Genomic DNA, 24,835 nt, shown 5'->3' with positions numbered 1-24,835 from the left:
TAATGACAATGAAATCATACACAGAAAAAAAAGTAATATAGCCAATAACATATGTGATTGCGGGCTGCCAACTACATAAAATACTCAATGCAATAATATATGCTATTAATGCAAGTATAATATTGATACTGCAATAGCACATATTATTGTATTAAGTATATCTGTAGTTGGCAGCCCGTAACAACATATCTTATTGAATATATTACTTTTTTTTTAGTGTATATACTTACAATTTGCAGTTTATAATTATCGATAAACATACACAATGTAATTTGTCGTAATAGATTTTATGAAATACAATTTTGCCACATACAATATAGACATACAATTTTTATATATATATACACACATTGTTTGGTTTATCGACTGAATAATCTCAGATAGTACTAATTGGCGGCGCTGTCGCCATTTAATATAACACATTTAATATAAGGATTCGGGGAGTCGATTTGAAACCATGGACGAGATAACATAATTTCAAGTTATATAGAGCCAATAAAGTATGCATATTCGCAGCATCCAGTAACGAGTTTTTATTCTTGTTGTGCTTGAGAACAATAGTTACTGCGCAAAAATTTTGTTAACATATTATTAATATTAGCATACACTGAAAAAGTCTTTTTAAAGACTCTGTCTTGTTGAACCTACCAGATTTCCAATTAATTCAACAAAACTTTTCTTCGGTGTATGCTAATATTAATAAGATGTTAACAAAATCTTTGATCAGTAACTATTGTTCCATTATTTATTTTTAACCAGGTTCTGGTTGAACCCACCAGATTTCCAATTAATTCAACAAGACTCGGTTTTCAGCGTGATTATTCGATTTGACACGTCTTCCAGCGAGCAGTGGAAAAACCGGCTGAGCCACGACATTTCTTTCGCGACCTGGAGAAGGAAATGCGTTTACGGCGGTAAAGTACATCGTCGCGTCGTAAGAGAAAGGGGAACCCACTATCCACGAGTGAACGTTGCCGCAGACTTTATTCACTTCATTCAGTGCGTGATCCTTAGTCTGTCATATGTGCGGGCACCTTCTTCATTGCTGTGTGAGAATCTCCTGTAGTTTTTCTCCGTGTGTTCGCTAATCAGTGAAAACAACGTGCACGCGAATTGCGGAGTGCTGAGATCGGATAGACTCTCCACGTGCGATTCGCGTTGTCTTTTTCGAAGACTTAATTAGTGAAACACGTCGCGACTGATGAATATTATTTTAACATCAAAATTTTTCAAGAGAAATAAAAGTTTACAGAGATAACTGCTGCACTATTAAAATATTATAAAATCTTAGACAAAAATACATTTTGTCAAATGCGTTGTTTATTGACTAAACAATATATAAATATTCTACGCAACACTAAAATAGCAACTATATTTCTGTTGATCATCATTTATTGATTACGACAATCAACGGCATTAAGAGATTGGTGTATCTAAACCATTGGAGCAAATTGTAGCAAATCTACACGTGCTTGTTCGCCAAAATCAGCACTTTATGCACCACGATTAAGCGTAATTCCCTGAATTCTGAACACTGAATCGGAATTTCCCGCATTCACGTATCTCTTCAGGCATGCTCGTAAATCCGGTTGAGTAAACACTCAGTAAACACAACGGCATTGCAGTGACTTCCTAAGTGGAATTCATTCATCGAAAGCTAAGATGACGGGATCTGGGGACCTTAACGACGGAAATCGATGAGCTCGATCTCCCTTCTGTTAGAAAAAAAAAAAAAAAATCTAGTCGATCATTTCGAGTGAATTCTGCGTGGTGGATTCTTTAATAATAAACAGAAGGAAGACATGGCACGTCTGTTTGGTTACCTCCTCGTGATCATATGCATCGCTTACAAAGTGATCGCGGAAAAAGAATCAAACATCCTCAGGCTGAGCAGATTACAGAATGGTGCTTCGAATGAAACTAAAACGGTAAACCTTAACGTAACAGAATACGCAATGGAGAAGAATGAATCCGGCAAACAGTCGTCTTTAATTGCCTTCAGCAAGAATAACCCAGAGTTGGACTGGAAGAATTACTTGAAGATGTTCGACGGAAATGAGGAGGAGCATCGGGATCTCGACGTCAATTTTATGAAGGAGAAACTCGAAAGAACAGCCAATAGTATACAATGGCTCGCCGATCTTTACGATCCTCTGAGGTGGATCAGAGTGCCGGGAAAACTTCAGAACGAGTGTCGAAGGGATATGGAAAGATTTCTCAGTGCACTGAGAGACGGGAAACTTTGGGCGGCAAAAAGTAAGTTGATTTAACTATTAAAATATAGTCGAAAGCTCTTAAAGACTCTCCAAGAATAAAACGTTTCTACATTAATTGATTTCTATAATTAAAAGATATAACAGCAATATATCTTAACAGTTATCTATTTAGAAAATTTCAGGTTTTTTATTTCAATTTTTAGTCTTGACGAAATTAAATAATTAAATCATTACTTTCAAAATATAATTGGGAAAAAAGAGAAAGAAAGCATAATTACGAAATAATTGTTACAAAAACCTAAATAAAAAAAAATCTATTGGACGAACAAATTTGACTTTTGATCAAAGAACCGTAGTCAATGTAGCTATGAGAATATATTCTTAAATTAACAAAATTAGAGTCGGATGTATAATTTATGTAATTATTGGCGATTTGCCAAAGACTTCATCATTTTGTGAAACTCTTGCTATCATGATGATAGAAGCGCTTTGGCCTACTTTGTTGTTTTGATTTAGTAAAGTTCCTGACACCTTGCAATAACTCTCGAGTCTTTACTTACGCTTCCTGCGAATACTACATTATACTGTATTACGGAAATGAAATTTAGCTAGTATTCTGAAGATGACACAATCAGCAAGAGATTCAGAAGAGAATCAACGGCGAAGTCGTGCAAACGAGTCGTGCTGAAGTATTAACATAAATTCCGAATGGGACTTCTTGGGTTTAAAATGAAGAGAAATGTAGACAAAGGATTAACAAAGCTAAAGGATAGCTAAAATAACTAAAATTATTAAAATAGGGATAACTAATGTCGCTGTTGTCGAATCAACTTATTGGTTATTAAAATATAACTATATCAAAAAATATTCATAGTATAATACCAGCTATACGTATTCCCATAAACAATTGCGATTCGAATACGCATAAGATATTGAAGGATAGCTGTTATTGTCTTAGCTATTTATGTTAAAGTATGCTTTTAATTTTAATTTTAGCTATTAAAGTTATGTGTCACAGCAAATGTTTTTTATTTTTAATAGAGTCAACCTTAAAAAAGAAAAAATCAAATTAGTTACTGACTTTAGCAGCACTAAAAAAAATCTGATTACGTCGATAAGACATGTATAATCGAGTACGTTTTGATGAAATCCAGCAGAATTTCTTATTACAATAAAACTCAAGATCTTGTAATTGAAACGTTTGATTGATTATCTGTAATCCGGAAATTTCTCCAAGATTTCTGATTCGTCTATTTTTGAACAGACACACTGTCAGTTGAATCTGTCAGATTTCTAATTAACACCATAAGATTCTTTTTTTAGTATCTAGTTTTTAGATACTTCTTAGTAGTTTCTTTTCGTGTAAAAAAAAAGTGTGTATGTGTGTATAAAATTGTTTTCAATTGTTTTCATAACAAAATTTTTTTTTTAAAAGGATTTTTTCGTATTAATCAAGAACGTTATTTTGCTTTCTTTATAAGTTCTATATATGCGCGTATTATTTATTCTTTTCGAACTATTATATTTCCATCCAATAATTTATTTATAAATTTAGATTTGCCTTCACAGAATAAACCTATAAATCAATTTTATCACACTTGTGATAAATTATACGATATTATAGAACAAACAAAAATATTTATTTATACATTGCTCAGGGTCTCCGATATTCCGATAATATCGACCGAATTTGTGAGTTTGATGTTATATGTAAATTTCATATAAAAGCCTGCAGTTCAATACATCCGTTGATATAAAAGTGATACAAGTAAAAAAATCATCATTTTTAGGATAATGAAAAAAAAAATCAATTCCAAAGCTAACATATTTTTATTTAAAAAAAATCCAGCAACTTTTGTAGCTCTCGAGTGTTTGCTTAGTAGCTGAAGTATAAGTGTCACTCTGATAAGGGATGAAGTTTACACCGCACTAGTATTATAGTGTTTGAATTTCGAAAACTCATGACATAATTTTACGGAATACATTATAATTAAAAGTGCAACAGTGAGAAAAGCAAAGATATGCATATTCACTGTCCTAATTAAAAACCGTTATTTCCATTCAAAATGTAAAAAACTGTTCTACTAAAAAATTGTTAATCGTCAGACATGTATCACTTTTCTATCAACTAAAAGCGACATGTGTATTGCGAAATATTATTACGCGTTCTTATTCAAACTGTATACGTTATGATAGTACACCGTGTAATTAAATTAAATTAAGAGAACGCGAAGTACAGCCATGAATTATTATTTTACATAAGCGACATAATCAATGACGATTATTAACTAATAATGTCGCCGGCGGTCTGTGGTATCATTACCGAGGGGGCCTCGACCGTCCGCGATTTAGAAAGTGAGAAAGGCTTGGGAAGCTGGAGGTAGCCGTCCCCGAAGAAAACGCGCGGCTGCGAAGTCACATTCGCGGATTCGCAGTGACTTCCGGTCGCGAGCGGCGCAGCCCGGCACGGCATTACCGATATATCCGCAGTAATAACCGGATGTACCGATGATCAATTGGCCGCGCAATCCTATCTCGCGTCAACGGCGAAAACTTGCGAAATTGCAATCTCGCACAGCTGCGCTACACGCGACATCGTCGTCTCCGGCGCGGCGGCGGCGGGAGCGGCGTCTTTACGACGCGTCGCGACGATTCGGGCTCTTTAAACAAGCCGAGTCGCACGTCACCGTAATTACACTTAGAAAGCAACGCTAATTGTCGGAAGCAATCTTTTCTTATCTGTGACCCTATTAATCATTTGTCTGAAGAAAACCGTGTCACTGGATGTACATGGAGAAATTTTTGGGACGCGGTTTTAGACTCGAGAGGCCGTCGCAAAAGCGATACTTTGCGCACGTCGCGTCGCGTGCGTGCGCGCGTGTTCGTCGAGCGCGAAGAAAATTGAGGATACGTTAAATCAAAATTAAGAGTCGGAGAGCGACAGTTTTACGCGCTCGGCGAAAATAGCCGCATTAAGTAACGCGCCGATCGCGAAATATACGGCGCGAACGAGACTTTTAGTAATTATCAAGTTGCCGCGAGCCGCGAGCGGGCAGTAAAAAGTTGCATCGGCAATTTCGCGTCTCATTGTTGCCGGAGATTTCCAAATCGGTACGCGGAAAAAGGACTCTCGTATTATTAGGCAATACCCCTTCGGCGTTTTGATCTCGCGGCTGTCATAACCCGCCGCCGCAACGGGTCATTATTCTTAAAGCCGGATTACCCATCAATCAAGCCGGACGCCAGTCTGTTACGCCACTGCGAAAGGCACCGGGAGAAGAATTCTCCATCGCCAAAATGCGGCAATAACTTTACGGCCCGAAACAATTCTACGGGCGGCTTTATGGCTACTTAAGTCCGCGCAATATATCACGAATATACAGATAGAAATTGAAATTACGACGTACGGCGCGATTTAGCTCAACTTAAACTTTCGCTGAGGAGTCACATCACGCGCGCGCGTGCCTAGAACGCGGTATGCACGTACCGGAGAGCCGGGGAAATTATCACCGTGCCTATATACAAACGCGCGCGTCGAAAGTATATATGCAATACATTTAATTTCGACGCCTATTTACGGCCCCCCCCTCCCCCTTTAAAATTTCCGCGAGTTTATTTGCGTAATACCAATACCTCCAGATTATCGCACAAAATTGATCGCTTTCGCGATAACGCGAGCGGCGCGTTACGAGCCGCCGCCGTTCCAATACGGTGGCGCGAGAACATGTGCATGTGCAGCCCGACTGCACTTTCTACTCTCGCGGTCAACGCGAGTCGCCTTTTACGTAACTGACAATGAACCTTCCGCCGACAGCCGTGTAATCAAGCCCCTCGGGGGAACTTGAGGCAAACGATACTTTATTGCGCTCTCGGTGCAGACGGTGACAGACGTTCCCTCAAAGAGAAACAGAGAAGAGAGACGGGGAAGAAAAAAAAGTTATGAAGCAACCGTAACCGTGACGCAGCATCCGGATAGCTCTAGCTCCGTCCAAAGAAAAAGAGAGAGAGACAGAGAATATTTTACCCAAAAATAAGAAAATGTCGCGCGCCGATGTTTCCGCGCGAATTTGCCGCACACGTCCCGTCATGCACGCCGACGTTTTACAATTTTCCACGATCTCAAAATTGCCCTTCTTTCTCCCGTAAGGAAGAGACACACTGATGATAAAAATCACCACGAAAGTGGTACCGCTTATCTCGGTTCCGCCCCGATGACCGGCAATTATTTTTCACCGTTTCGTCTGGCTTTTCTTTTCAGTGTCGGACGCGAGCGGCCGCTACTCCTCGCAATTTCACTTTGGTAATGGCTTCTGGCTGGGCTCGATCACCCTCTGTAAGGAGCTCAATAACACCAACGGAAAAAATATAATGACCGTCGAGGAACGGCCACCTTTTTCCCTGAGGTTTCACGTTGCGAGATTGTACCTAAATCTCCCGAAGGAGGTCGACTTTTCGGTGAGTGGTCGACTTGCGTTATCACCGCACATTGTAACCACTAGATATATATGCTTGACGACAAAAAATAAGCAATAACTCATAAATTGATAAAGGATCTTATTTATTCATTTGTGCATATGTATATAATTGATCAAACTAAATTTTTTAAACCAAATTTATCTTTTCTTCATACTCTCTAATTTCAATCAGTAAGAAATCACTGAAGTCAGTGAAAATACATTAATTTCAATGGTATAACTTGTCAATTAGTGAAATAATTACACTGATCTTTCAGTGATTATACACTAATTCTGAAGTAAAAATCACTAAAAGTCAGTGGATACTCACTAATTATCACAATTATAAGTATATCACTGCAAATCGGTGAAAATACACTAATTGCAATTTAGAGAGTACAAAAAAAATATTTATTCTACTGCTAAGAAAAACCATTACTCAATTGCCTTTTCTCTTTCTAATAAGTAACAGTTATCTTCCATAAAACATATTTTCTTGATAACAGTTTTAAAATGTACTTATTACAAATTTTAGAAAAACTATCATATATTTCAAAAAAGAATTTATACTTCCTCGAAGAATATTATAAAATTAAATTAAAGAAATATCAGAGTAATATAAATAATTAAATTTTTACTTAATATTCTTAATTGAGGTATTAAATTACCAGGATGTAGAAACTTATAAATTATTTAAAATAAGTGATATTTATTTAAGTACACATTTTTCTATGCACACAAAAGTTTATTTTAAGTAAATCTTATTTGTTTCAAATAAATAATAAATATATTTTAAGACTATTCATCAAGGAGATATTCTTTATAAAAATAACCGTTACTAAAAAAAAAAGAAAACTAAAAAATGAGAAACTGCTTTTCTTAGCATAAATTTTGAGAATAATTTTTTCTGTGTGTGCGTTTTTAAATGTACGAATAAATGTACTTTTAAATGCACTTAATACAATCAATTGCATCAATATATAGTGTATCTAACAGTTAAATAAAACTGAGCAGTTCATAAAGTTTTAATCTTAATTACTTTTATCGGTAAGTATACATCTTGCTATAGTATTATAGCCATAAATTAAGTTATTTGTAACAAAACGAAACAAAGCGGAGATTATTATAACATGCGATGCATTTAGTGTATCTGTTTGTTCTGTTTGACACGATTTCATCATTTCGCACTTGTATATTACAATTGTACATAAATTACACTGCACAGAAATTAATTAAACACGCATCGATACCTCACGCTAGATAACGAAATCATTATGAAACATTGTATATCCCTATGACCGTCAAATTATTCATAAACCATTGATTTCTAGGTGTTCAAGAACTATTGCTTATCGTAAATAATCTGCATTTAATCGTGATAATAAATATGCAAGATATCAAGATAGTAAAGATATATAAATTATCATTCTCTTGTTATCTCTCTTATGTATGCATTAAAATATTAAGTACTTTGATATTACTAATATATAAATAATAATAAATTCTGATAGTTTATTATATAAATAATATAAAGTTTAAAAAACTTAATTTTTAAATATTTGTCTGCAATGAAATATTTGTTGAATCTCTCTTATATGTTATCTCATTTTAAATAATATAAAATTGACTTACGTAAATAAAATATGGACGAGGATAAAGAATTAAGTTGAAATTCATATCATTAAAAATTAAATACAACTAATACTCATGCGCGCACGCATGTTAGCGCGTTTTTTTTAGTAAAATTAGTAAAAATATGTAATTAAGAAATATTTTTCTTCTTAATTCTAATCTATGCTTTAATCCACACATATATCGGAACGTTCTGTAATATTGCTGTTTCTGGTTCTAATTTATATATGTGCATACTGAGAAGTCTGTGCAATATTACTTTTTCTCTAATATGAAATATAGTATGGTACATAATTTTTGATCCTGGAAAAATATGGAAAGACCAATAGCAAATTTCAAATTTTAATTAAAAAGTATTTTAAAAGAAAAGAAAAAGAACACGCTCAAATATTAGCAATTTTTTGTCTTACTTTTTAGATAATTTATTTTTATTACGCATAAATAATGCTCTCCAATGTTCACAGTTTATAAAAAATAAACGCTATAAAAAATTTAAACAATATCTTCACATTCTCTAAAAATATTTTGCTTCTTGTATATTTTTATTGATTGATTATTTTCTTCAAATTTTTAATTTTCCTTATTATTCATATTAAGAAATTTGAAAATTTTAATAACTATAATAACTATAACTATAACACTGGATATCTTTAAAAACTGCTTACAAATAATATTGTCAATATATAATTCTTTATTATATCCTATGGTAAAAAAATTCTGTTTTGATAATTTTATCTAAATATCTAGAATGGTTGATAAAAGTGTGTACACTAAGAATAAAGTTGTCAATTAGACTAAATTTTTTTACTTGATTAAATTTCTTCAATTTAAGTATTTATGTATTTCAATCAAATATATAAATACTTAAACTCTGAAATTCAAGTATTTAAGTTGTATGCATAAATAAAACTGAAGAAATTTAATCAAATTGAAAAATTTAATCAAATTAATAATATTTTTCCTTGGTGTAAATACAACAATAAAAAGCTTTATTAGATTTATTACAAATTTTGATCATACTCCCTTTTTAGAAAAATTATTTTTCATTATTATTTTTTATGAAACTTACTTTGGAAATTATTTCCTATTCTTTTATTTATTCTTTTGAATTTTATTCTAAATAATTAATATATTTCGTAATTAATACCCAATAATATACCAAATGTATAAACAATGCATGTTGCGGATTGTATTTTATAAGCTCTGTGTGTGTGAGCGCAATAAATCGACAAAGATTCCACATATTTCAGGAGTAAGTATTGCAGTATTATCTTAGTCTATCTACTTTAAAGCAATAGATCTGCGAGGTACTATCTTTATCCGTGATATTTTCGTGTTTTAAATGTAAATTTTTATATATCTCTCATATCTATAACAATATAATTTTCATATGTCCAATGCATTAAATACATTTAAATACATTTAAATACCTTTTTCTTTTCAAGTAAAAATTGGATAAAATAATTATATAAGTTAAAAATTTTTTTTAATTAATCATTTTATAGCGATTAATTCTTGCTTCGCCCAATGCTTCTTAAACCTTTTTTTTTCTTTTCAACTTTTTTATTGCATTTATAGAGTGATCATTCGCGAAATCGATTAATTATTTATCGCACATATATTAATTGTTAAAATATGCTGATTGCGTGATATTTCGCAAAGCACATTTGTATGTAAAAAGAAAATTAAATATTATTAATAAATTACTAAATATCATTAATAAAAAACCAATAATGTATTTTTCTGTGTAACAATGATGTATAAGATGTGCACTAGAATAGAGCTATGACTTCGATTCATACTGTAAATAAATATATCTAATCAAAATATCTATTAAAAACTGTCACGTCGCACGTCAGTATATACGTACAAATCATTTATTTCGTTACGAATAAATTAAGAAACAATTATAAGAGTCCATTCACTGTGAGGAATAATTCGAGTTTTTTTTTTCTTAGTGATCATATCTGGAAAAATAAAAACGCGACAATTTACAAAGCGACTTTCGCCTGGTTTTAAGGTATGAATGATAACGCGCATCGAGCTTGCGTAAATAATACCCGACAGTACCCATACAACACACAAAACAAACGCCAAGGCCGCGCGCTAGTTAAAGTATTTTATTGATCCAAAAAACATTTCATATTTATTAAAATTTACATCCAATATTCACGTTAAATTCATGTTTCGGATATTTTAAATTGACAATTAATATAAATAAATACATACCATGGCTTTTTCTGTGAGCTATTCAATGATCATTCACATATAACGCCACTCCCTCCCCCTTCCTCTTAAAAAAAAGAGAGATTACATTGATCAATGCATGATATCGATGCGTGATATCAAAACGAGATAGGGTAAGATGGCCATACGAAAAAGATGGTCAATGCTATAATTTATTCAATAATTGCTAAATAATGTGTTCTCGTAATTATTTTCAAAGATAATGAATATTTACTATAGTTTATGTGCGTATACTATTCGAAATAACAATATTGTGGATGTCATATCACGTTTTTACTTTTGACTACCTGCAAAGTTTTTCAAGTGTTCATTAGAAATTGCCACAATCGAATAAATTACAGTTGTGCTGTCGCAATAAACGTTACCCACGTAACAAAAGTATCTAAATTGTAATGTGTAATATTTTTTATTTCCTTTTCTATTTTTTTTATAAATACTATAATTATTTTTCTCTCACAGTTTGGGCAAGATAACCCATGACATTTCAGGGTAAGTGTTTATGTATTTATTTTATTGAAAAACACAAAAAAAGAAGTTGTGCACCTAATATTTTAATTTGACATATCATTTATGTTTTTTTAGTAATGACAATGAGTTAAATTGATCCTAAACAATTGTGTGTGAACATTTAATATAAAAAATATTTAAAAATAAAATTAAATATGTGATAATATGTGGCAATAAAACTAAATATGTAAAATTATAAGTTTTTTTATTATTCTATAAACGTTAAGTACATAAAAAATGTATAGCCAACTGTTTTATAATACCATGGCCGTCTTTTCCCTAAAAGTTATGAAAGATGGGCAATGTTCATGTTTCAATATTTTCATAATAAAAAATTTTTATTAAATATTTTCTCTTTAATGTCAATAGTTTTACATACTTAAAGCTTCAGTGAAGTAATATACCAAACGTTATTAAAAAATAATAAAAATAAAAGTATGTTTTTTGCATTTAAAAAAACTATGGTTATCTTACTCGAGTTTACCCTATTATTGCGACATAATATACTTGTATTTTAATGAAGTCAATCATGAGAAAGATTTGCTTCAAAAAATAACCAACGTTACGAATTATCTCATCTTACAAATTACCAGAATTTATTAATCGCACGATTGATAAGCATTAAAAGAATGACTTATTGCACATAAATGTGTAAGAAATAATAAATCAAAGAAATTACGTCCAATAGAAATCCGGCTCAAAACTGAATTGAGCATTCGAAATGTTGGACATGTTTGATGTTCGGCTCCAATTGGTCAAGTTCGGCACTTGCTTTGACAAAAAATGTAATACATTTTAAAGATATAAGCCAATAACAATCAATAATAAATAAGTTTTGTTCGGCTCAAAAAAAATTAAATATGTAATTAGTAATTACCCGGGATAATTAATATCTAATAACCAAATTTTATAAATAAATTTTACTTTAATTAAAAATTATGCATACTATGATTTTTTATTAAAATTTTAATATTAAAATTAAAATTATACATAAAACATACTAAGAAATACGACTGTCAGATTCGGTATGCTGAATCAAATTCCTACTTGGGAAATTTTATCCTAACATTTGCGATCGCGTTGTAAGGACGGCTAATGCGACGGAACGGTTGTTGTCGCTACCTGCCTGTTAGCTCAGTGTGCAAATGATAGCGCGGTAACTTTGTGTACATAACGTTACATCGTACGCCACGCGCCAAGGCAACAACCTCCCACGTATCAAAACAATGAACACGTTATGTCACGTGCCAAAGCACACTTGTGCTCTTATGTCACGTGTAAAAACAAGCGTCAATCGTAATAAAATATATCGACTAATCACCTTAGCATAAAATATTTCGTGTTAAAAAATCGCTAAATATCTTATTTTTTACATAGCATATACATAAATTAGTTTTGATGGGCTTATATACATTAAATCTAACGTTTACTCGAAAAATAAAGTTTAAATTACTCCGATCGAAGGTACATTTATTTGCATTAATTTATTATTGCTTTATTTATTTTTGTTTTGTGGTAAAATTTATTTACGCTCAGATGTGAAATATTTTCGATTGTGTTACTTTAATAAATCATAAATTTTTCTTTCAATCTTTTATCAAGAAGGTAACACTCAACTGATGTGAAAAATGTACTGACTCTTTTTGTTTTCCTGATTTATTATCATGCGATTACACTTTTCTCAAGAAAAAGTTTGAAAGATAAATGTAATAAAACAAGATTTTTATTTTTCAAATGAGAATAATTTTATTCTTCAAAATTAGATTTAACATTGTAAACTCTATGTAAGTCAAATAATTATTCTGACTTTGATTTATGCAAAGATCAAATAATTCGCGCTTAACATTTAAATTTTTCTACTAGTAGATCAAATTGTATTAAGTGTCTGTTTTAATTCAAAAATTATCAATTATTCTTTGTTTTAATAGGCAAGACAATTATATTTCTTAAACTTGAATGCATCTCCCGCTTTAAAATATTCCGTTGGATCAAAATATATTTCATCTATTATTTTCGAAAAAAACAAAATCAGATTAAATAATCTAATCAGAAAATTTATCCGTCATTCAAATACCCGTTTATTATTTTAAAGTCCAAGGAATTTATTCTCTGTAGCAAATAAGCAACCGAAATACAACGTATGCTGTCAAAATAACGTAATCCGGGCTTCAACAAAACAATGAACACGCTATGTGTGCGTCATCTGTGCACAATGAAAATCAATATCTATCAGAAAAAGCTGAATGAAATTTTAATATTGGAAAATCTCGAGCTCTTATCGAAAGTAATAGAAAATATTGAGCGCAGATTGCGTTGCATTTTTGTTAAGTCAGAGATCTAGCAGCAGCAGCTGGCGAGTTGAACTTCCGATAGGAAAAGTAAGTTTTGGCGTTTGCACTAATAAGATTATTCACCGACTTAAATCCCAAAGTTCCTCGGCGGCACTGTTTTAAACGCTAGGGACCCGGTGCTTTCCACCCTTAATCTTGTTAGCCTTGCGGAGTTGGACGATATCATTACGTGCTTAATTGATAGAATTTCCCACCTAAGCGATTTCGCAATTTGCGGACTATGATCCGCGAAATTTATTAGGTAGAAATTAGTATTTAAAAAAAAAAGTTGTATCAACTCAGAGCCAGCTTTTAAATTCGATAAATTCAGACTTATCTACTTGGAATCTCTCCTTCTCTCCGTCCTTCTCTCCTTCTTTTCCCCTTCTCTTCTATAAAAGTAAAAAAATAAAACTAGATGTGGTACGCCATTGCAAGAAAGAACAGATAGAAAAAGTTTCAATTGCGTTTACTTGTCACTATACGTTCTCATTTCCATTGCGATCGGTAGATCGACGTGATTAAATGAAAATTATAATCTCGAATATTAAAGCTCGATCGTCTCATACAAATACGAATCTTTACCAGAAAGAAGGTCTTTGCTAAAATAACTAAACAGCGAATTCAATTGGACGTACCAGTGCACAGTGGTGCCATATTGAAGTCGTCATACATAAATCAATAAAAAAATACATAATAAAAACACTTTATATTTATGTTAAAACGGGTTAAAATTTTTGTATTAAACTTTTAATATATCAAATATTAATTTAACATGTGAATTGTGTTATTAAAATATTTTGCGTTAAATTAATATTCAACATTTTTTAATACTAAAATAATGCAATTTATTATAAATAAACAAATAACATAATGTGTAGTTTTAAAATAAGTTTCAAGACTAAAATAATAAGAGATGTATCAACATGTTACAAATGTTAATTTTATTAAACAAATATGGTTCCATAATTTGTTTTATCAATGTAATTGTAATGTTTCATTCTTTGTGTCATTTTTTACTTAATATTTGTTATTTCCTAACATCTTTATTGTGTTAAATTAAAACAAATTTGAAAAAATAAGTTTGAGACAAGCGCCATATGCACCAGTATACGTCAGTGTGATCCAATTAAATTTTAGCTAGATACAGATCTGAAAATAATATTTGTCAGACATAAAAATAATCATGAATACTCAAGCTGATTGCTATGATATGAAAAATTTTTGCAGCAATGCTCATCATGCTTGAGAGTTCTGCATAATTATTATGGTCCAAAAATTTTTTCAAATCTGCATCTAGCTAAATTTTTAAATATTTCAACAAAAGCATTTTTTTCTGCATTTTGATTCAGTGAAATTTACTAGTCAGTTTTTACGAAAAATCTCATCGTTCTTCTTCTCCTCATGTGTAAAGCGCGTGAACAACGAAATATGCTGTGTAAGTAACAGGAACCGTGCACAAGGAAAGAAAGAGAGAGACGCAAAGTTTCCTAAGAATCGTGCTTCTCTGTCAGATCTTTTTGTAATTGTTTTTGTAATGGTCAGCGTATCTTTCAATAAATCACCAGCATCTTTCTCGGGAGAAGAGGGCTTAGCATTTTTTTCTTTCAAGAAGTACAGACACCGAAATGTGGAAGAAGGGTATCCCACCCCTTCAAGATTTATTAATGAAATAAGTTTCGTCGAGGGATAGAGGAGTACTCCCGCTCTAACGAGATCATTTCATTTTCTTTCCAGACACGTCAGGTGTTTTTGGGTCTCTGCCTGCCAGCTACATGCGATCGCGCATCCCTGACCTCGATGCTAAGGGCCAGCGCTGATAGAGTCGAACGCGAGGGCAATTCGACTTATCGATCGAGCGGCCCGAAAATTCACGTTGTTACGGTGAAGCCCGTGCCATCCAGCAATTACTGCGCCTGGCAAGATCCCAAATTTTACGTCCTCTCGTGAGTAATCCTAAAAATCCTCTTACAATCGAACCGTAAATTGCTCGCGAAGTACTGGCTCACTGGCCAGTAGGCCAGATAACAGACCCATGATGTGACTTTTCGCATCGCAAAGTAATTCAATATTTTGGGAAAATGGGATAGTCGTTCAGCTGGAAGATGCAATCGCGACGTAATCGTTAGTTAATTCCGTTTGAACGGTATCAATTGTCGCGATTGTTGCACGCGCATAAAAATAACTATATTTCACATAATATTATTTCAATACGACGTTTGAATTACACGATATTCTTGTAACGTGGCGTTCTACATAAAAGACTGGCTTCGATAATAGAAAAATATTATTCATGCGATTTAAAGTGAAGCGAAGCAGTTGAGCTATCTAACGGCGTAACTTGGGAAATTTCATTCTGGGACACTAGTACCCCGGCGAGAAACTTATGAAACTCGCTTGCCATACTTTCGGTAAACGCAGGTATCTCCCTCGCCTTATTCGTACCCCTGAATGCCAAAGTTGATATTCCTACGATATCGAGGAGATAGAAGGAACGAAACACAGGGTGTGCTCGGGAAAAATTTCTCGCAGACCGAAATACTTGTTTTCAATTCGAATGTAATTTTGCTCAAACTGCACCTCGGCATTCGAAGGAACGAACGCTGTCAGCGCGCAGAACACAAAGAGAATTGTATGTAATTAAAAAAAAGGGGACTAATTAAAAAAAAGGGCTTTCTTTTTAATTTAAAGGTGCAATCTCGATTTCAAATATTTACTGCGATATTCGAGGACGAAGTGTGCTCTAAAAAGCATTATTTTGTTCGATGGAACAGTGTACAACATAGTTCCGTTTTATCGGCCGTTACGAAGTATGTCCAGCAACGAGGGGTGGAATTCGTGAGAGGTGAAACAGGGATTTTTCAGTGACCATCACCGATCGATATTGTTGACTCGCAATTTCCCGGGCGAAATGTACGCCATAATTTATGCTTATGCACTTTAATAAACAAATATAGAGAAACTCGCATTTATATAAGAGCAGCTCGTTCCTTGAGTTCAAGATTCGCGATATAATCGGACACGGTTGACAGAAATTTTGCAATCACATATTACACAACGCGACGCAATAAAAGATTTCATTTTGAGTAACGAATTAATGCACGATAAGTAAAGGAAGATAAAAATACGCTGTAATTAGACGCGTGCCGCCACGGGCGAGCTTAAAAAGCAATTAAATACAAGCTCTCTCATAATTCTCGGAGAAATAAAGCGCGCCGGGATCATGCGGCGACGATATATGTAAAATCCCTTTAAAAATGTCCCCCCTGGTAAATCCTAGAGCGCTATTGTAGCGTTCAATCCCTTTCGCTCTCGGCGGCAAAAATCTTGGTTATATATCGCGCGTAGAAAAGGACTCTTTTTAATAATATACCGCGCGTAGAAAGGGAATTTTTTTCATAAATTTTTCATGTATCTCTCCGTGTACTTTTATACATGAGACATATGAGAAATTAATATCGCCGAAGCTGTGTGCATTTTATGTCAGCGTGCTGCAGAAAAGAAGTGCAGCCGACGGAAATTTTTCTCAATCGAATCGAGTATCATAGAAGCGAATGAAAATAGCCAGCTGTACAAACGAGTTATGTACTCCTAAATCTACGAGTGGAAATTGGTTTAGCCCGCCGCTGCTTAAGTGTTCTGCGAAACTGCGCTCGAGCCGAAAGACCGAGTATACTGGCAGTTAGGGCACTCGAAAAGTTCATTCCACGACAGCAGTTATGTCGCTCGATATCTCTGACGTGCGGGTGAAAGCAAGAGTACATAGTGTTGGGGGTTGGCTAATTTCTACCACGGGATTGCATTCGAACTTTCGGTTATATACGCCTGAAGTTTCGGGACCTCGTTAACCAGAACGTTACGAAGAGGGGCGCGCAGAAAAAAAAAATTTTTCTGTTTTGAGAATATCTCCAATTTCGAAATGCTGAAATGTGATATTACATAAAACGAATATAAATTGCTTGCATGAAGAATTTCGCAGTTTTATGAAGAAAAATATATTTTTACGAGTTAAGAAGAAAAAATATCAAATAGAACATGACATGCATTTATTTTACGTCATAACAAATATATTGTGCTCTTTACATGACTACTATAATATTGAAATAAAAAAAGTATATTTTTAGTCATGTAAAATATTATATTTTGCTGAAATTTTAGATTATCAAATTTTTAAAGAAAATTATATCATGTAGTACGATTATCGTGGTTTCATATATAAGCCAAAATATATAAAATATAATATATATATTAATTTTTATATATATTTTCTCTTTAGCATTTTAAAACATTTCGACAACAAAAATATTCTTAAAACAAGAATAGTCTTTTTTCCGCGCACGTAACGTAAGCGGATCCCCCTCGTCTTCCGAAACATCTCGTTTCTTTCCGCTTTTCGATCGAAAGTTGTACCTTATCCGCGCGCGACTGTAACCATTTGCGTTTTCTATACACACGACCACCTCGATCGGAATCGCAGAGTTGCCGGACACGGCGAACGCGTCGCGTTTTATTTATCATGCGGTCAAGATAGCCGCACGCGAAATGCGGTTTGTGCGCATCTGACGTGGCCGGTTACGTGAGCGCGTAAGCGCGGTTTACCAGCGAAAAGAAAGTGCGGGAAGTGTGTTGCACACGTGAGCGGTTAATTGCCGTACGAATGCGAGCGGCGGCGACCGTATACGAAGTTGTTGCGCGGCGGCGTTCGCGGCACATTAATGCACCGTGGCAATGAATCGATATCGTGAGATTGATCGCACGGACGGGATTCTCGGATGGGCACCCCCGACATCACCGAGCTGCTGTCGGCAGCCCCGTTACGTGAACGATTATGCACTTACAAGGCGGAAAGGCTTTCGGCCCCGTATGAATTACGCGTCTCGCATGGCTTGGAAAATGTCGTACGGAGAAACAAATTAAACACCTCGGACACGAACCTAATCAAGAGACTATTATTTACGAGAGGGAATGTTTCCAATTTAACTTAGTGTTTATTTGTTGGGTAACTTCGATATACCTTAGCCGGTCGCGTTCTTAGTTATTTGGAACGGAGCCCGAGAGAGAGAGAGAGAGAGAGAGAGAGCAAGCAAAGTTTACATCGCCGTAGGATATGTACCGCACGAACGCGACTCGTCAGAAGAACGTGGGACAAATCGCAAGGAAGAGCTCCGCGGGCTTTCCTTCCTTTCCTCCTTTTTGCGTCAAGTTTTCTAATTTGCGACCCACGCTCGAGAAAAAATTGGCCCCGGCCGATCGTTTCGAGTCAGTGCCAAACGTTAGCCGTTAGCATACTTTCGCGGTTTCACTCACGTCGTCCATCCATCGTAAGCAGGGAATTACACACGGCGCGGCGTGCAATCGTTGCGTAATGACGCTAGTGCGATCTGGTAGTGTTAGGCAAACAAGGCGAGCGCAAACAGCCGGGATACACCGCGGATGTCAAATTGAGCAAGTGTCCGTTGCACCGGCCGCGGCGACGATGCAACCTGCCAACGTGTCACCATCAGTCTTTTTCTAGGCCCCCGTGAATGTGTGTCCCCTCGCGGCATTCGTTACCGCGTAATGCGCGTACGGCTCTTGCCGTAAACGTTATGCAAATTGCGTAACTCCCGGCCAGCTGAAAACTAACGGCGCGCCTAATAAGAACGGGACACACCGTTCGTTATCGCGATCCTAACGTATCGCGTAATAAATTGCACGCGATCTCTCGGACATGCGATCCCCATGCCTCGCCATGTCCCTTCATGTTTGCAGTTGCATTTTGAAGAAATGCATATTTCATTGATTCGACGCGATTATATCTTAACCGCATCCTTTTCGTATTATGAATATGTAAATGAGACATCGCCAGCAATCATTGGCCTGTCGCTTACGTGTATAATGCTGTTAATGTTCATTCATAAATATCTGTCTTTATCCACCGTTTAACGCTAGAAATACCAAGCGGTCATATACCAGACTTTTTACAATTAGAAATTTGATGATAAATAAGCATGTCAATTATGTATTATAAAGTTGTAATAAGAACTAAGAAAATATAATAACCATTCGTTTTGAATAATTATCAAAAAAAAAAAAAACCAGTAACACAATATAAACGACGGGAAAATGGAGCTTGTTGAGATTCAAACTCGAGAGGCTTCTCCTCTCCAAGCACTTAGAATGCTACACCGCGATTGTGTTTCAATGTTCTCATAATTATTCTGATCGTGAACACTTAATCGGCCTTACGGCATACACAAAATAGTCTTAATAAATAAAATATATTGATGCCATAAATAATTAATTAGCATGGTATTATGCTTTATTTAAAACAATAATTGTCTAAAATAGAAAAATTGTCGTATCTTATTTGTATTAAAGTCAATATAATGCTACAATATATAGCTGAGTCGCTATTTCACCATCAATTAATAATGCAGATAAATTATTGTAATAACCATATTTTTTCAGTTTTTAGTGTTAATTTAATTCTTATTGCCTCGTAAAACTAATGGCAAGTACTTAAATTTTAGAGTTGTCAAATTATAGTTTAGTCAGAACTGATCAAGTAGGCAATAGAAGTTAGAACTATTTCGTTTCCTCTCAGCGTAGTTAATGCTTCCCCCTTCTCTCGTTTATACTTTTAATATTCTATTTTTACATAAAAAATAGAATTTTGAAATTTTTTTCTGACTTTTCATCAATTATTTCTTTTATAATATTTAATTTTTCACTTTGTTTAGTGTCATAATAATGTTCTCTTAGTCTTAATAAATAAAATATATTGATATATAAATAGGTTTTTTTTAACAAAATGTTAATTCTCCTAATGTTAAAACATTAAAAATCATATATCATAATGTCATGTACGATCAATCTTAAATTAAGAAGTGAGAAGTTAACTCAAGTATACGAATATAAATTGACGGCAGATTACGTTAAATTCTCGTGAAAGGGAAATCGCGCGATACGGTATCATATACGATAGCAAATTACTTTTCAAGCATGCCATATGTTACATTTACAATCGTTAGATGATCGACTGGTGCAGCATTATTACGATATTACAATATTACGTAGACACGTATTAATCGTTGCGTAAAGGCGAACGTGTAGTACTGTTTAAACAGCCGTTAACGTTACGCAGCTAATTGTGAGTCACCGATTAAGTGCATGATACAGGAAAGCAGAACTTTTTTTTTCTCGGCGGTGTAGAACGGTTAATCATCTATCTACCGGGAAATCTACTCGTATTGCATAAATCGTAATGTGTTAAGAAGCATTCGATTGCCGAACGCATGCATGTACCACCGGCCGAAAGGCAGTGACAAAAAATTTACGTGCGACGCCAGGTAATTCCGGGTAGCCAATTTTCTGCATCGGCCCGTGTATTGCGGTATTGCATCAATTCGTGTTGCAATAACGTTACTTCTTACTCCGGCGCGGGAATGTCGGTCGCAGAATTCGAAGAAATGGAAAAATGCCTGCACATGTTGCATGAAATTCGTGCTCGTTATACGTGCAATAGTATTCAGATGGACTTCACGTTTTTTACACAGAGATTCGGACGATGTGATTTATGTCGTGTTAAATCGCACATTTTCATGAAGCGAATTGGGATAGAACTGGGTTAAATCTTATTTAACTTGATCAAATACGACGACTAACGAGAACGTCAATCAAAGACCGATATTCAGGGAAGATAATCAGTTTTTGAACCATTGATTATTTACGCACGAAATCGCAAGAATAATCGTTTGCAAAGCCCACGTCAGACCTACGTATTGGTGACTGCAAATTGATGATCAATCAAATAAGTTTTAATTTTAATCCGTTTCGTTTCGATTGCTTGAACTCTGCTCTCAAATTCATTTCTCAATAAACGCATGAGACACTTGAAAAGATTGCACATTACCGGTGAATGGAAAGTTCTAATTGGTACTGGGTCATTTGAACCCAATGATGCCCCGATGATGCCCCAGTTGCCGCTCTATTGCGGCAACAGCGCGGCGCATTAGTGTCCTTGCGCGTAATGCATAATAACGATGAAGTTAACGAGAACAACGATAACGCGAGATTGTCCGTCGGCGCGGTCGGGGAAATTGCGCGGTTCAACTTCCAAGGAGAGTTACAATCTAATGGCCCGATTTAACGGCTCATACGTGGCCTGTCTTAAAAAGTTACGCGGCGCAGAGAGAGAGAGAGAGAGAGAGAGAGAGAGAGAGAGAGAGAGACTAGTTCTCGCAAATTTTCTCGCAAATTTTCTCACGAAAAATGTTTCTCACGGCTCTCAGGCACACGCCGCGATTTTCCACGATTCGTTTTCGAAATACGAGAACTACGAGGAATGAATGAGGGCGCATCGAATCGTCCGGATTTGCGTACAAATCGGACTACGCTCCGTTGTATTAGGTAGGTAGACACGCGCTAAAACGCCGACGGACGCGCATCGGTTCGCATTTATTATTGAACGGTGAAATGTCTACGAGGCAATTTTGCCGACGGCGGGCAAATGAAAAATTTCGCATAGTTACCTGAGTGCGCGGCTTGAGACAACGCGTATAAATCAAACGTGATAAACAAGACTTCTCGCGGCCGCGCGACAGGCGCGTTAAATTATTACCGCTTTAAATTACCGCCGAACCGATAGTCGCTTCACCCCGCCGATGGCCTCTGTAATCCGTCGTGTCGGAGTGTAAGCTCCGTAAAACAGCGTTAAATAACTGCGGCGTTAATGTAATGTTTACCAAGGATGAAATTATTCTATAAAAAGTGTGCTTCTATAAAGGATAAAATATTTCGTACCGTACCTTTCGCATTACAGATTGTCGTGATTGACGCTAACGAGCTGCGAGCTAGCTCCACGACGATTTCAATTTCCCCCATTAAAATATATGGAAAACCTTTTGTTACAATGCAAAATAAAATCCAACGCAACGAACATGAGAATTTAATGCGGAAGTGAAAATTAAAAGCAATACTAAAACGTAGAAATACATACGGGAACTGGTGATATTTCAATACTGGGATAAAATATAGGAGCGGAAGCAAATGAAAATATCACGAGTGATTAAATACGCGATTTACGGTGCACAACGGAAAAATCGGAGCAGCGCGTTGCGACCTGAATCTCAAGATAGTTGAAAACTCAGTTTACCGAATTGCTTTGGAATGAGGAGGAAACGCGTGGGTCGTAAATAATCCCTCTGGTTGCAATATGTCACAACTCTCGGCACGTAATTCTTCAAAAAATCGCTCGAGATATAACGCTGACGTTGTATCGCGTCCACGAGCTACGTGCCCAATTCTTATGTCTCTTAAACTTCAGTACGAACGATTCGATGCTTCGAACGTAGCTCGCGTGATCTTCGTTGTTCATATACGTACAAGCCCGTGAGATAATATTTACGCAGAGCGGTCTATTGCACGGAGGCGGGCAAACAAAACGACGTGACGCGAGCAGTTTCCTTGTCAACACAATACTAAACACGATCTAAACATTCGCTAAAGTTTTAAATGTTTTCTTTTTTCTCGTGCAATTACTGCGAAAAAATCCATCCAAATTTTTCCCTCTTCTCTCTCTCCCTCTCTCTCTCTCTCTCTTTTACTTTAATCACTTTAATCGCATTCCTACTCGAACGAGTTAAATTCAATGAGCAGTTAATTAAAACGGAAATTGAAGCGCGGATTATTTTCTGACGGGATCAGGAGGAAATCGCTCAATTAAACAGCTGACCCTCAAGAGAGCGATGTCCGGCAATTACGCACCGACCGACCGTGCATCGCGCGCACTTGCACGCATGCCGCGGACCTATTACGCAAGATTATAGAAAGCCCTCACGGTGTGCACGTGAAAGTGTTCGCGCACTATCGTCTGCATTCCGGCAGAATGCGGGCCTCCGACGGATGCAAATCATGCGTCCCGGAGTGGAGCCCGGGTCCAATCGATTCGAAGTGGAAAACGTCGGATGGGCGGTCGTATACCAAGTGACTCGAATATCCCGAGTAATTAGCCCGTATTAACGAGTGGAAGAAACCCGGTGCTCGTTGGCACAGTTTTTCGCAATTCCCGTATCCGGCAATTTTGAACAATTAATTACTGTGATTAATGCGATAGAAAGAAACTTTCTCGACATTTTCATGCCAGGAATGATTCTACGTATGACACAATAAATGTAATAAATAAAACACAAGTATGCCGGATTATTGCTACGTGTGGCAAACTTGCCCCGATAGCAAGGTAAATTGATACGTAATGGTGTGAATGACCTATACGACAAGCTCCACGTCAAATTGATGAAAACGCAATAGGAATAAGCATGTAGATCGCAGATATGTGTTTCTTGATACATTATAAAGATTGTATATTAAAGATATTTTGTGGTGATCGACACACCGTTACAAAAAATAAATATAAATTATTTTAAATATGCTCGAGTACAGAAATATTAAATGTGAAGCGTTTTGTTAGATTTAAGTTGTAATTTAATGTTCGCGCGCTCCTCACACGCGCGTAAGTTTAAGTTTATCTTTAATATAAGTCAATATCCTTACATAAATTGATTGAAATATTATTATAATAAATTGCATATTATTAATCAAAATAACATGTCGTACGGTAACCGAGACTTTCCTTTTAATTAATAACATGTCGAATTTATTCTCTCCAACTGCATAGTACGAATTTCATTAATATGAAATTTTAAAACACCTGGAAATTTACCTGCTTTCTCCTGAATCAGATTTTGTTGTTTCTTTGTGGTAGTAGTTGTTTGATTTAAGTAAAACTTTGTAGGAGTGGTACTTACGCTGTAAAAAAAACAATTTCCCCTAACTTTTTCATCGTGTCTTTCGCCATAAATACATAATAAACGAAATGCACTGCCACCTTGTGCTAACACAATCTCCTCTATACGTAGTATCCCATTTGCTCCGCATTAAAATTTCAATAAAGTAGCACATCGGCTGATCATGATTAAAGGATATCATTGAGCTCCCGCTATTTGTAACTTATTGCACTATGTGCCGCCTCGTACACGTGGGCGCGTGCAGGTATTGTGACCTTGCGATAAGCGCGTAACTTTCAACGCGTTGTCAACGCGCGCGCAATCGCAACAGTGGCAAATATCCTCAATGCTTCCCCACCGCGTGGTGATAAACGAGAATATCGGAAAGGGAGCAAGGAAACGAGAGCAAATCGAATGAAAGTTTAACTGACGGCGACGCGACGGTAATACGAAAAGCCTTGCCGATATAAAGTGAACACCAAACCGGATGTATGATAGCGAGTTAAGTAAACTGGACTGACTCACCCAGAATCGATGCTGCGGCGGCGGCGACAGCTGTCATCTGAAACAAAATATTAAAAAAAAAGTATAAATTACTAACACACATCACAAAAGAAAGTTGCTCTGTTCATTTGTAGCTTCCGTGTAAACATTTCGAGGTGACTACCCAGAATCGATTTATA

The 24,835-nt window shown here is 35.5% G+C and overlaps 2 protein-coding genes across 3 annotated transcripts in view; one reads left to right on the top strand and one right to left on the bottom strand.

Annotated features, from left to right (window-relative positions):
- Positions 1–24,835, bottom strand: part of LOC118646403 — a 133,366-nt gene that overhangs the window by 55,050 nt on the left and 53,481 nt on the right. For both annotated transcript variants that reach the window (XM_036289188.1, XM_036289189.1), the window contains exon 3: positions 24,678–24,714. In XM_036289188.1, the coding sequence (XP_036145081.1) occupies positions 24,678–24,714 (37 nt within the window). The remainder of the gene's footprint in view (positions 1–24,677; positions 24,715–24,835) is intronic.
- LOC105839112 (nose resistant to fluoxetine protein 6) overlaps positions 159–24,835 on the top strand; it is a 33,329-nt gene continuing 8,652 nt past the window's right edge. The window contains exons 1-4 of the mRNA XM_036289186.1: positions 159–500; positions 760–2,256; positions 6,475–6,671; positions 15,124–15,332. Coding sequence (XP_036145079.1) covers positions 1,803–2,256; positions 6,475–6,671; positions 15,124–15,332 — 860 coding nt within the window. The 5' untranslated portion in view covers positions 159–500; positions 760–1,802. The remainder of the gene's footprint in view (positions 501–759; positions 2,257–6,474; positions 6,672–15,123; positions 15,333–24,835) is intronic.

Source organism: Monomorium pharaonis, chromosome 6 (genome assembly GCF_013373865.1).
Source record: "Monomorium pharaonis isolate MP-MQ-018 chromosome 6, ASM1337386v2, whole genome shotgun sequence".
Lineage (NCBI taxonomy): Eukaryota > Metazoa > Arthropoda > Insecta > Hymenoptera > Formicidae > Monomorium > Monomorium pharaonis.
This window is presented reverse-complemented; position numbering and strand designations above follow the sequence as displayed.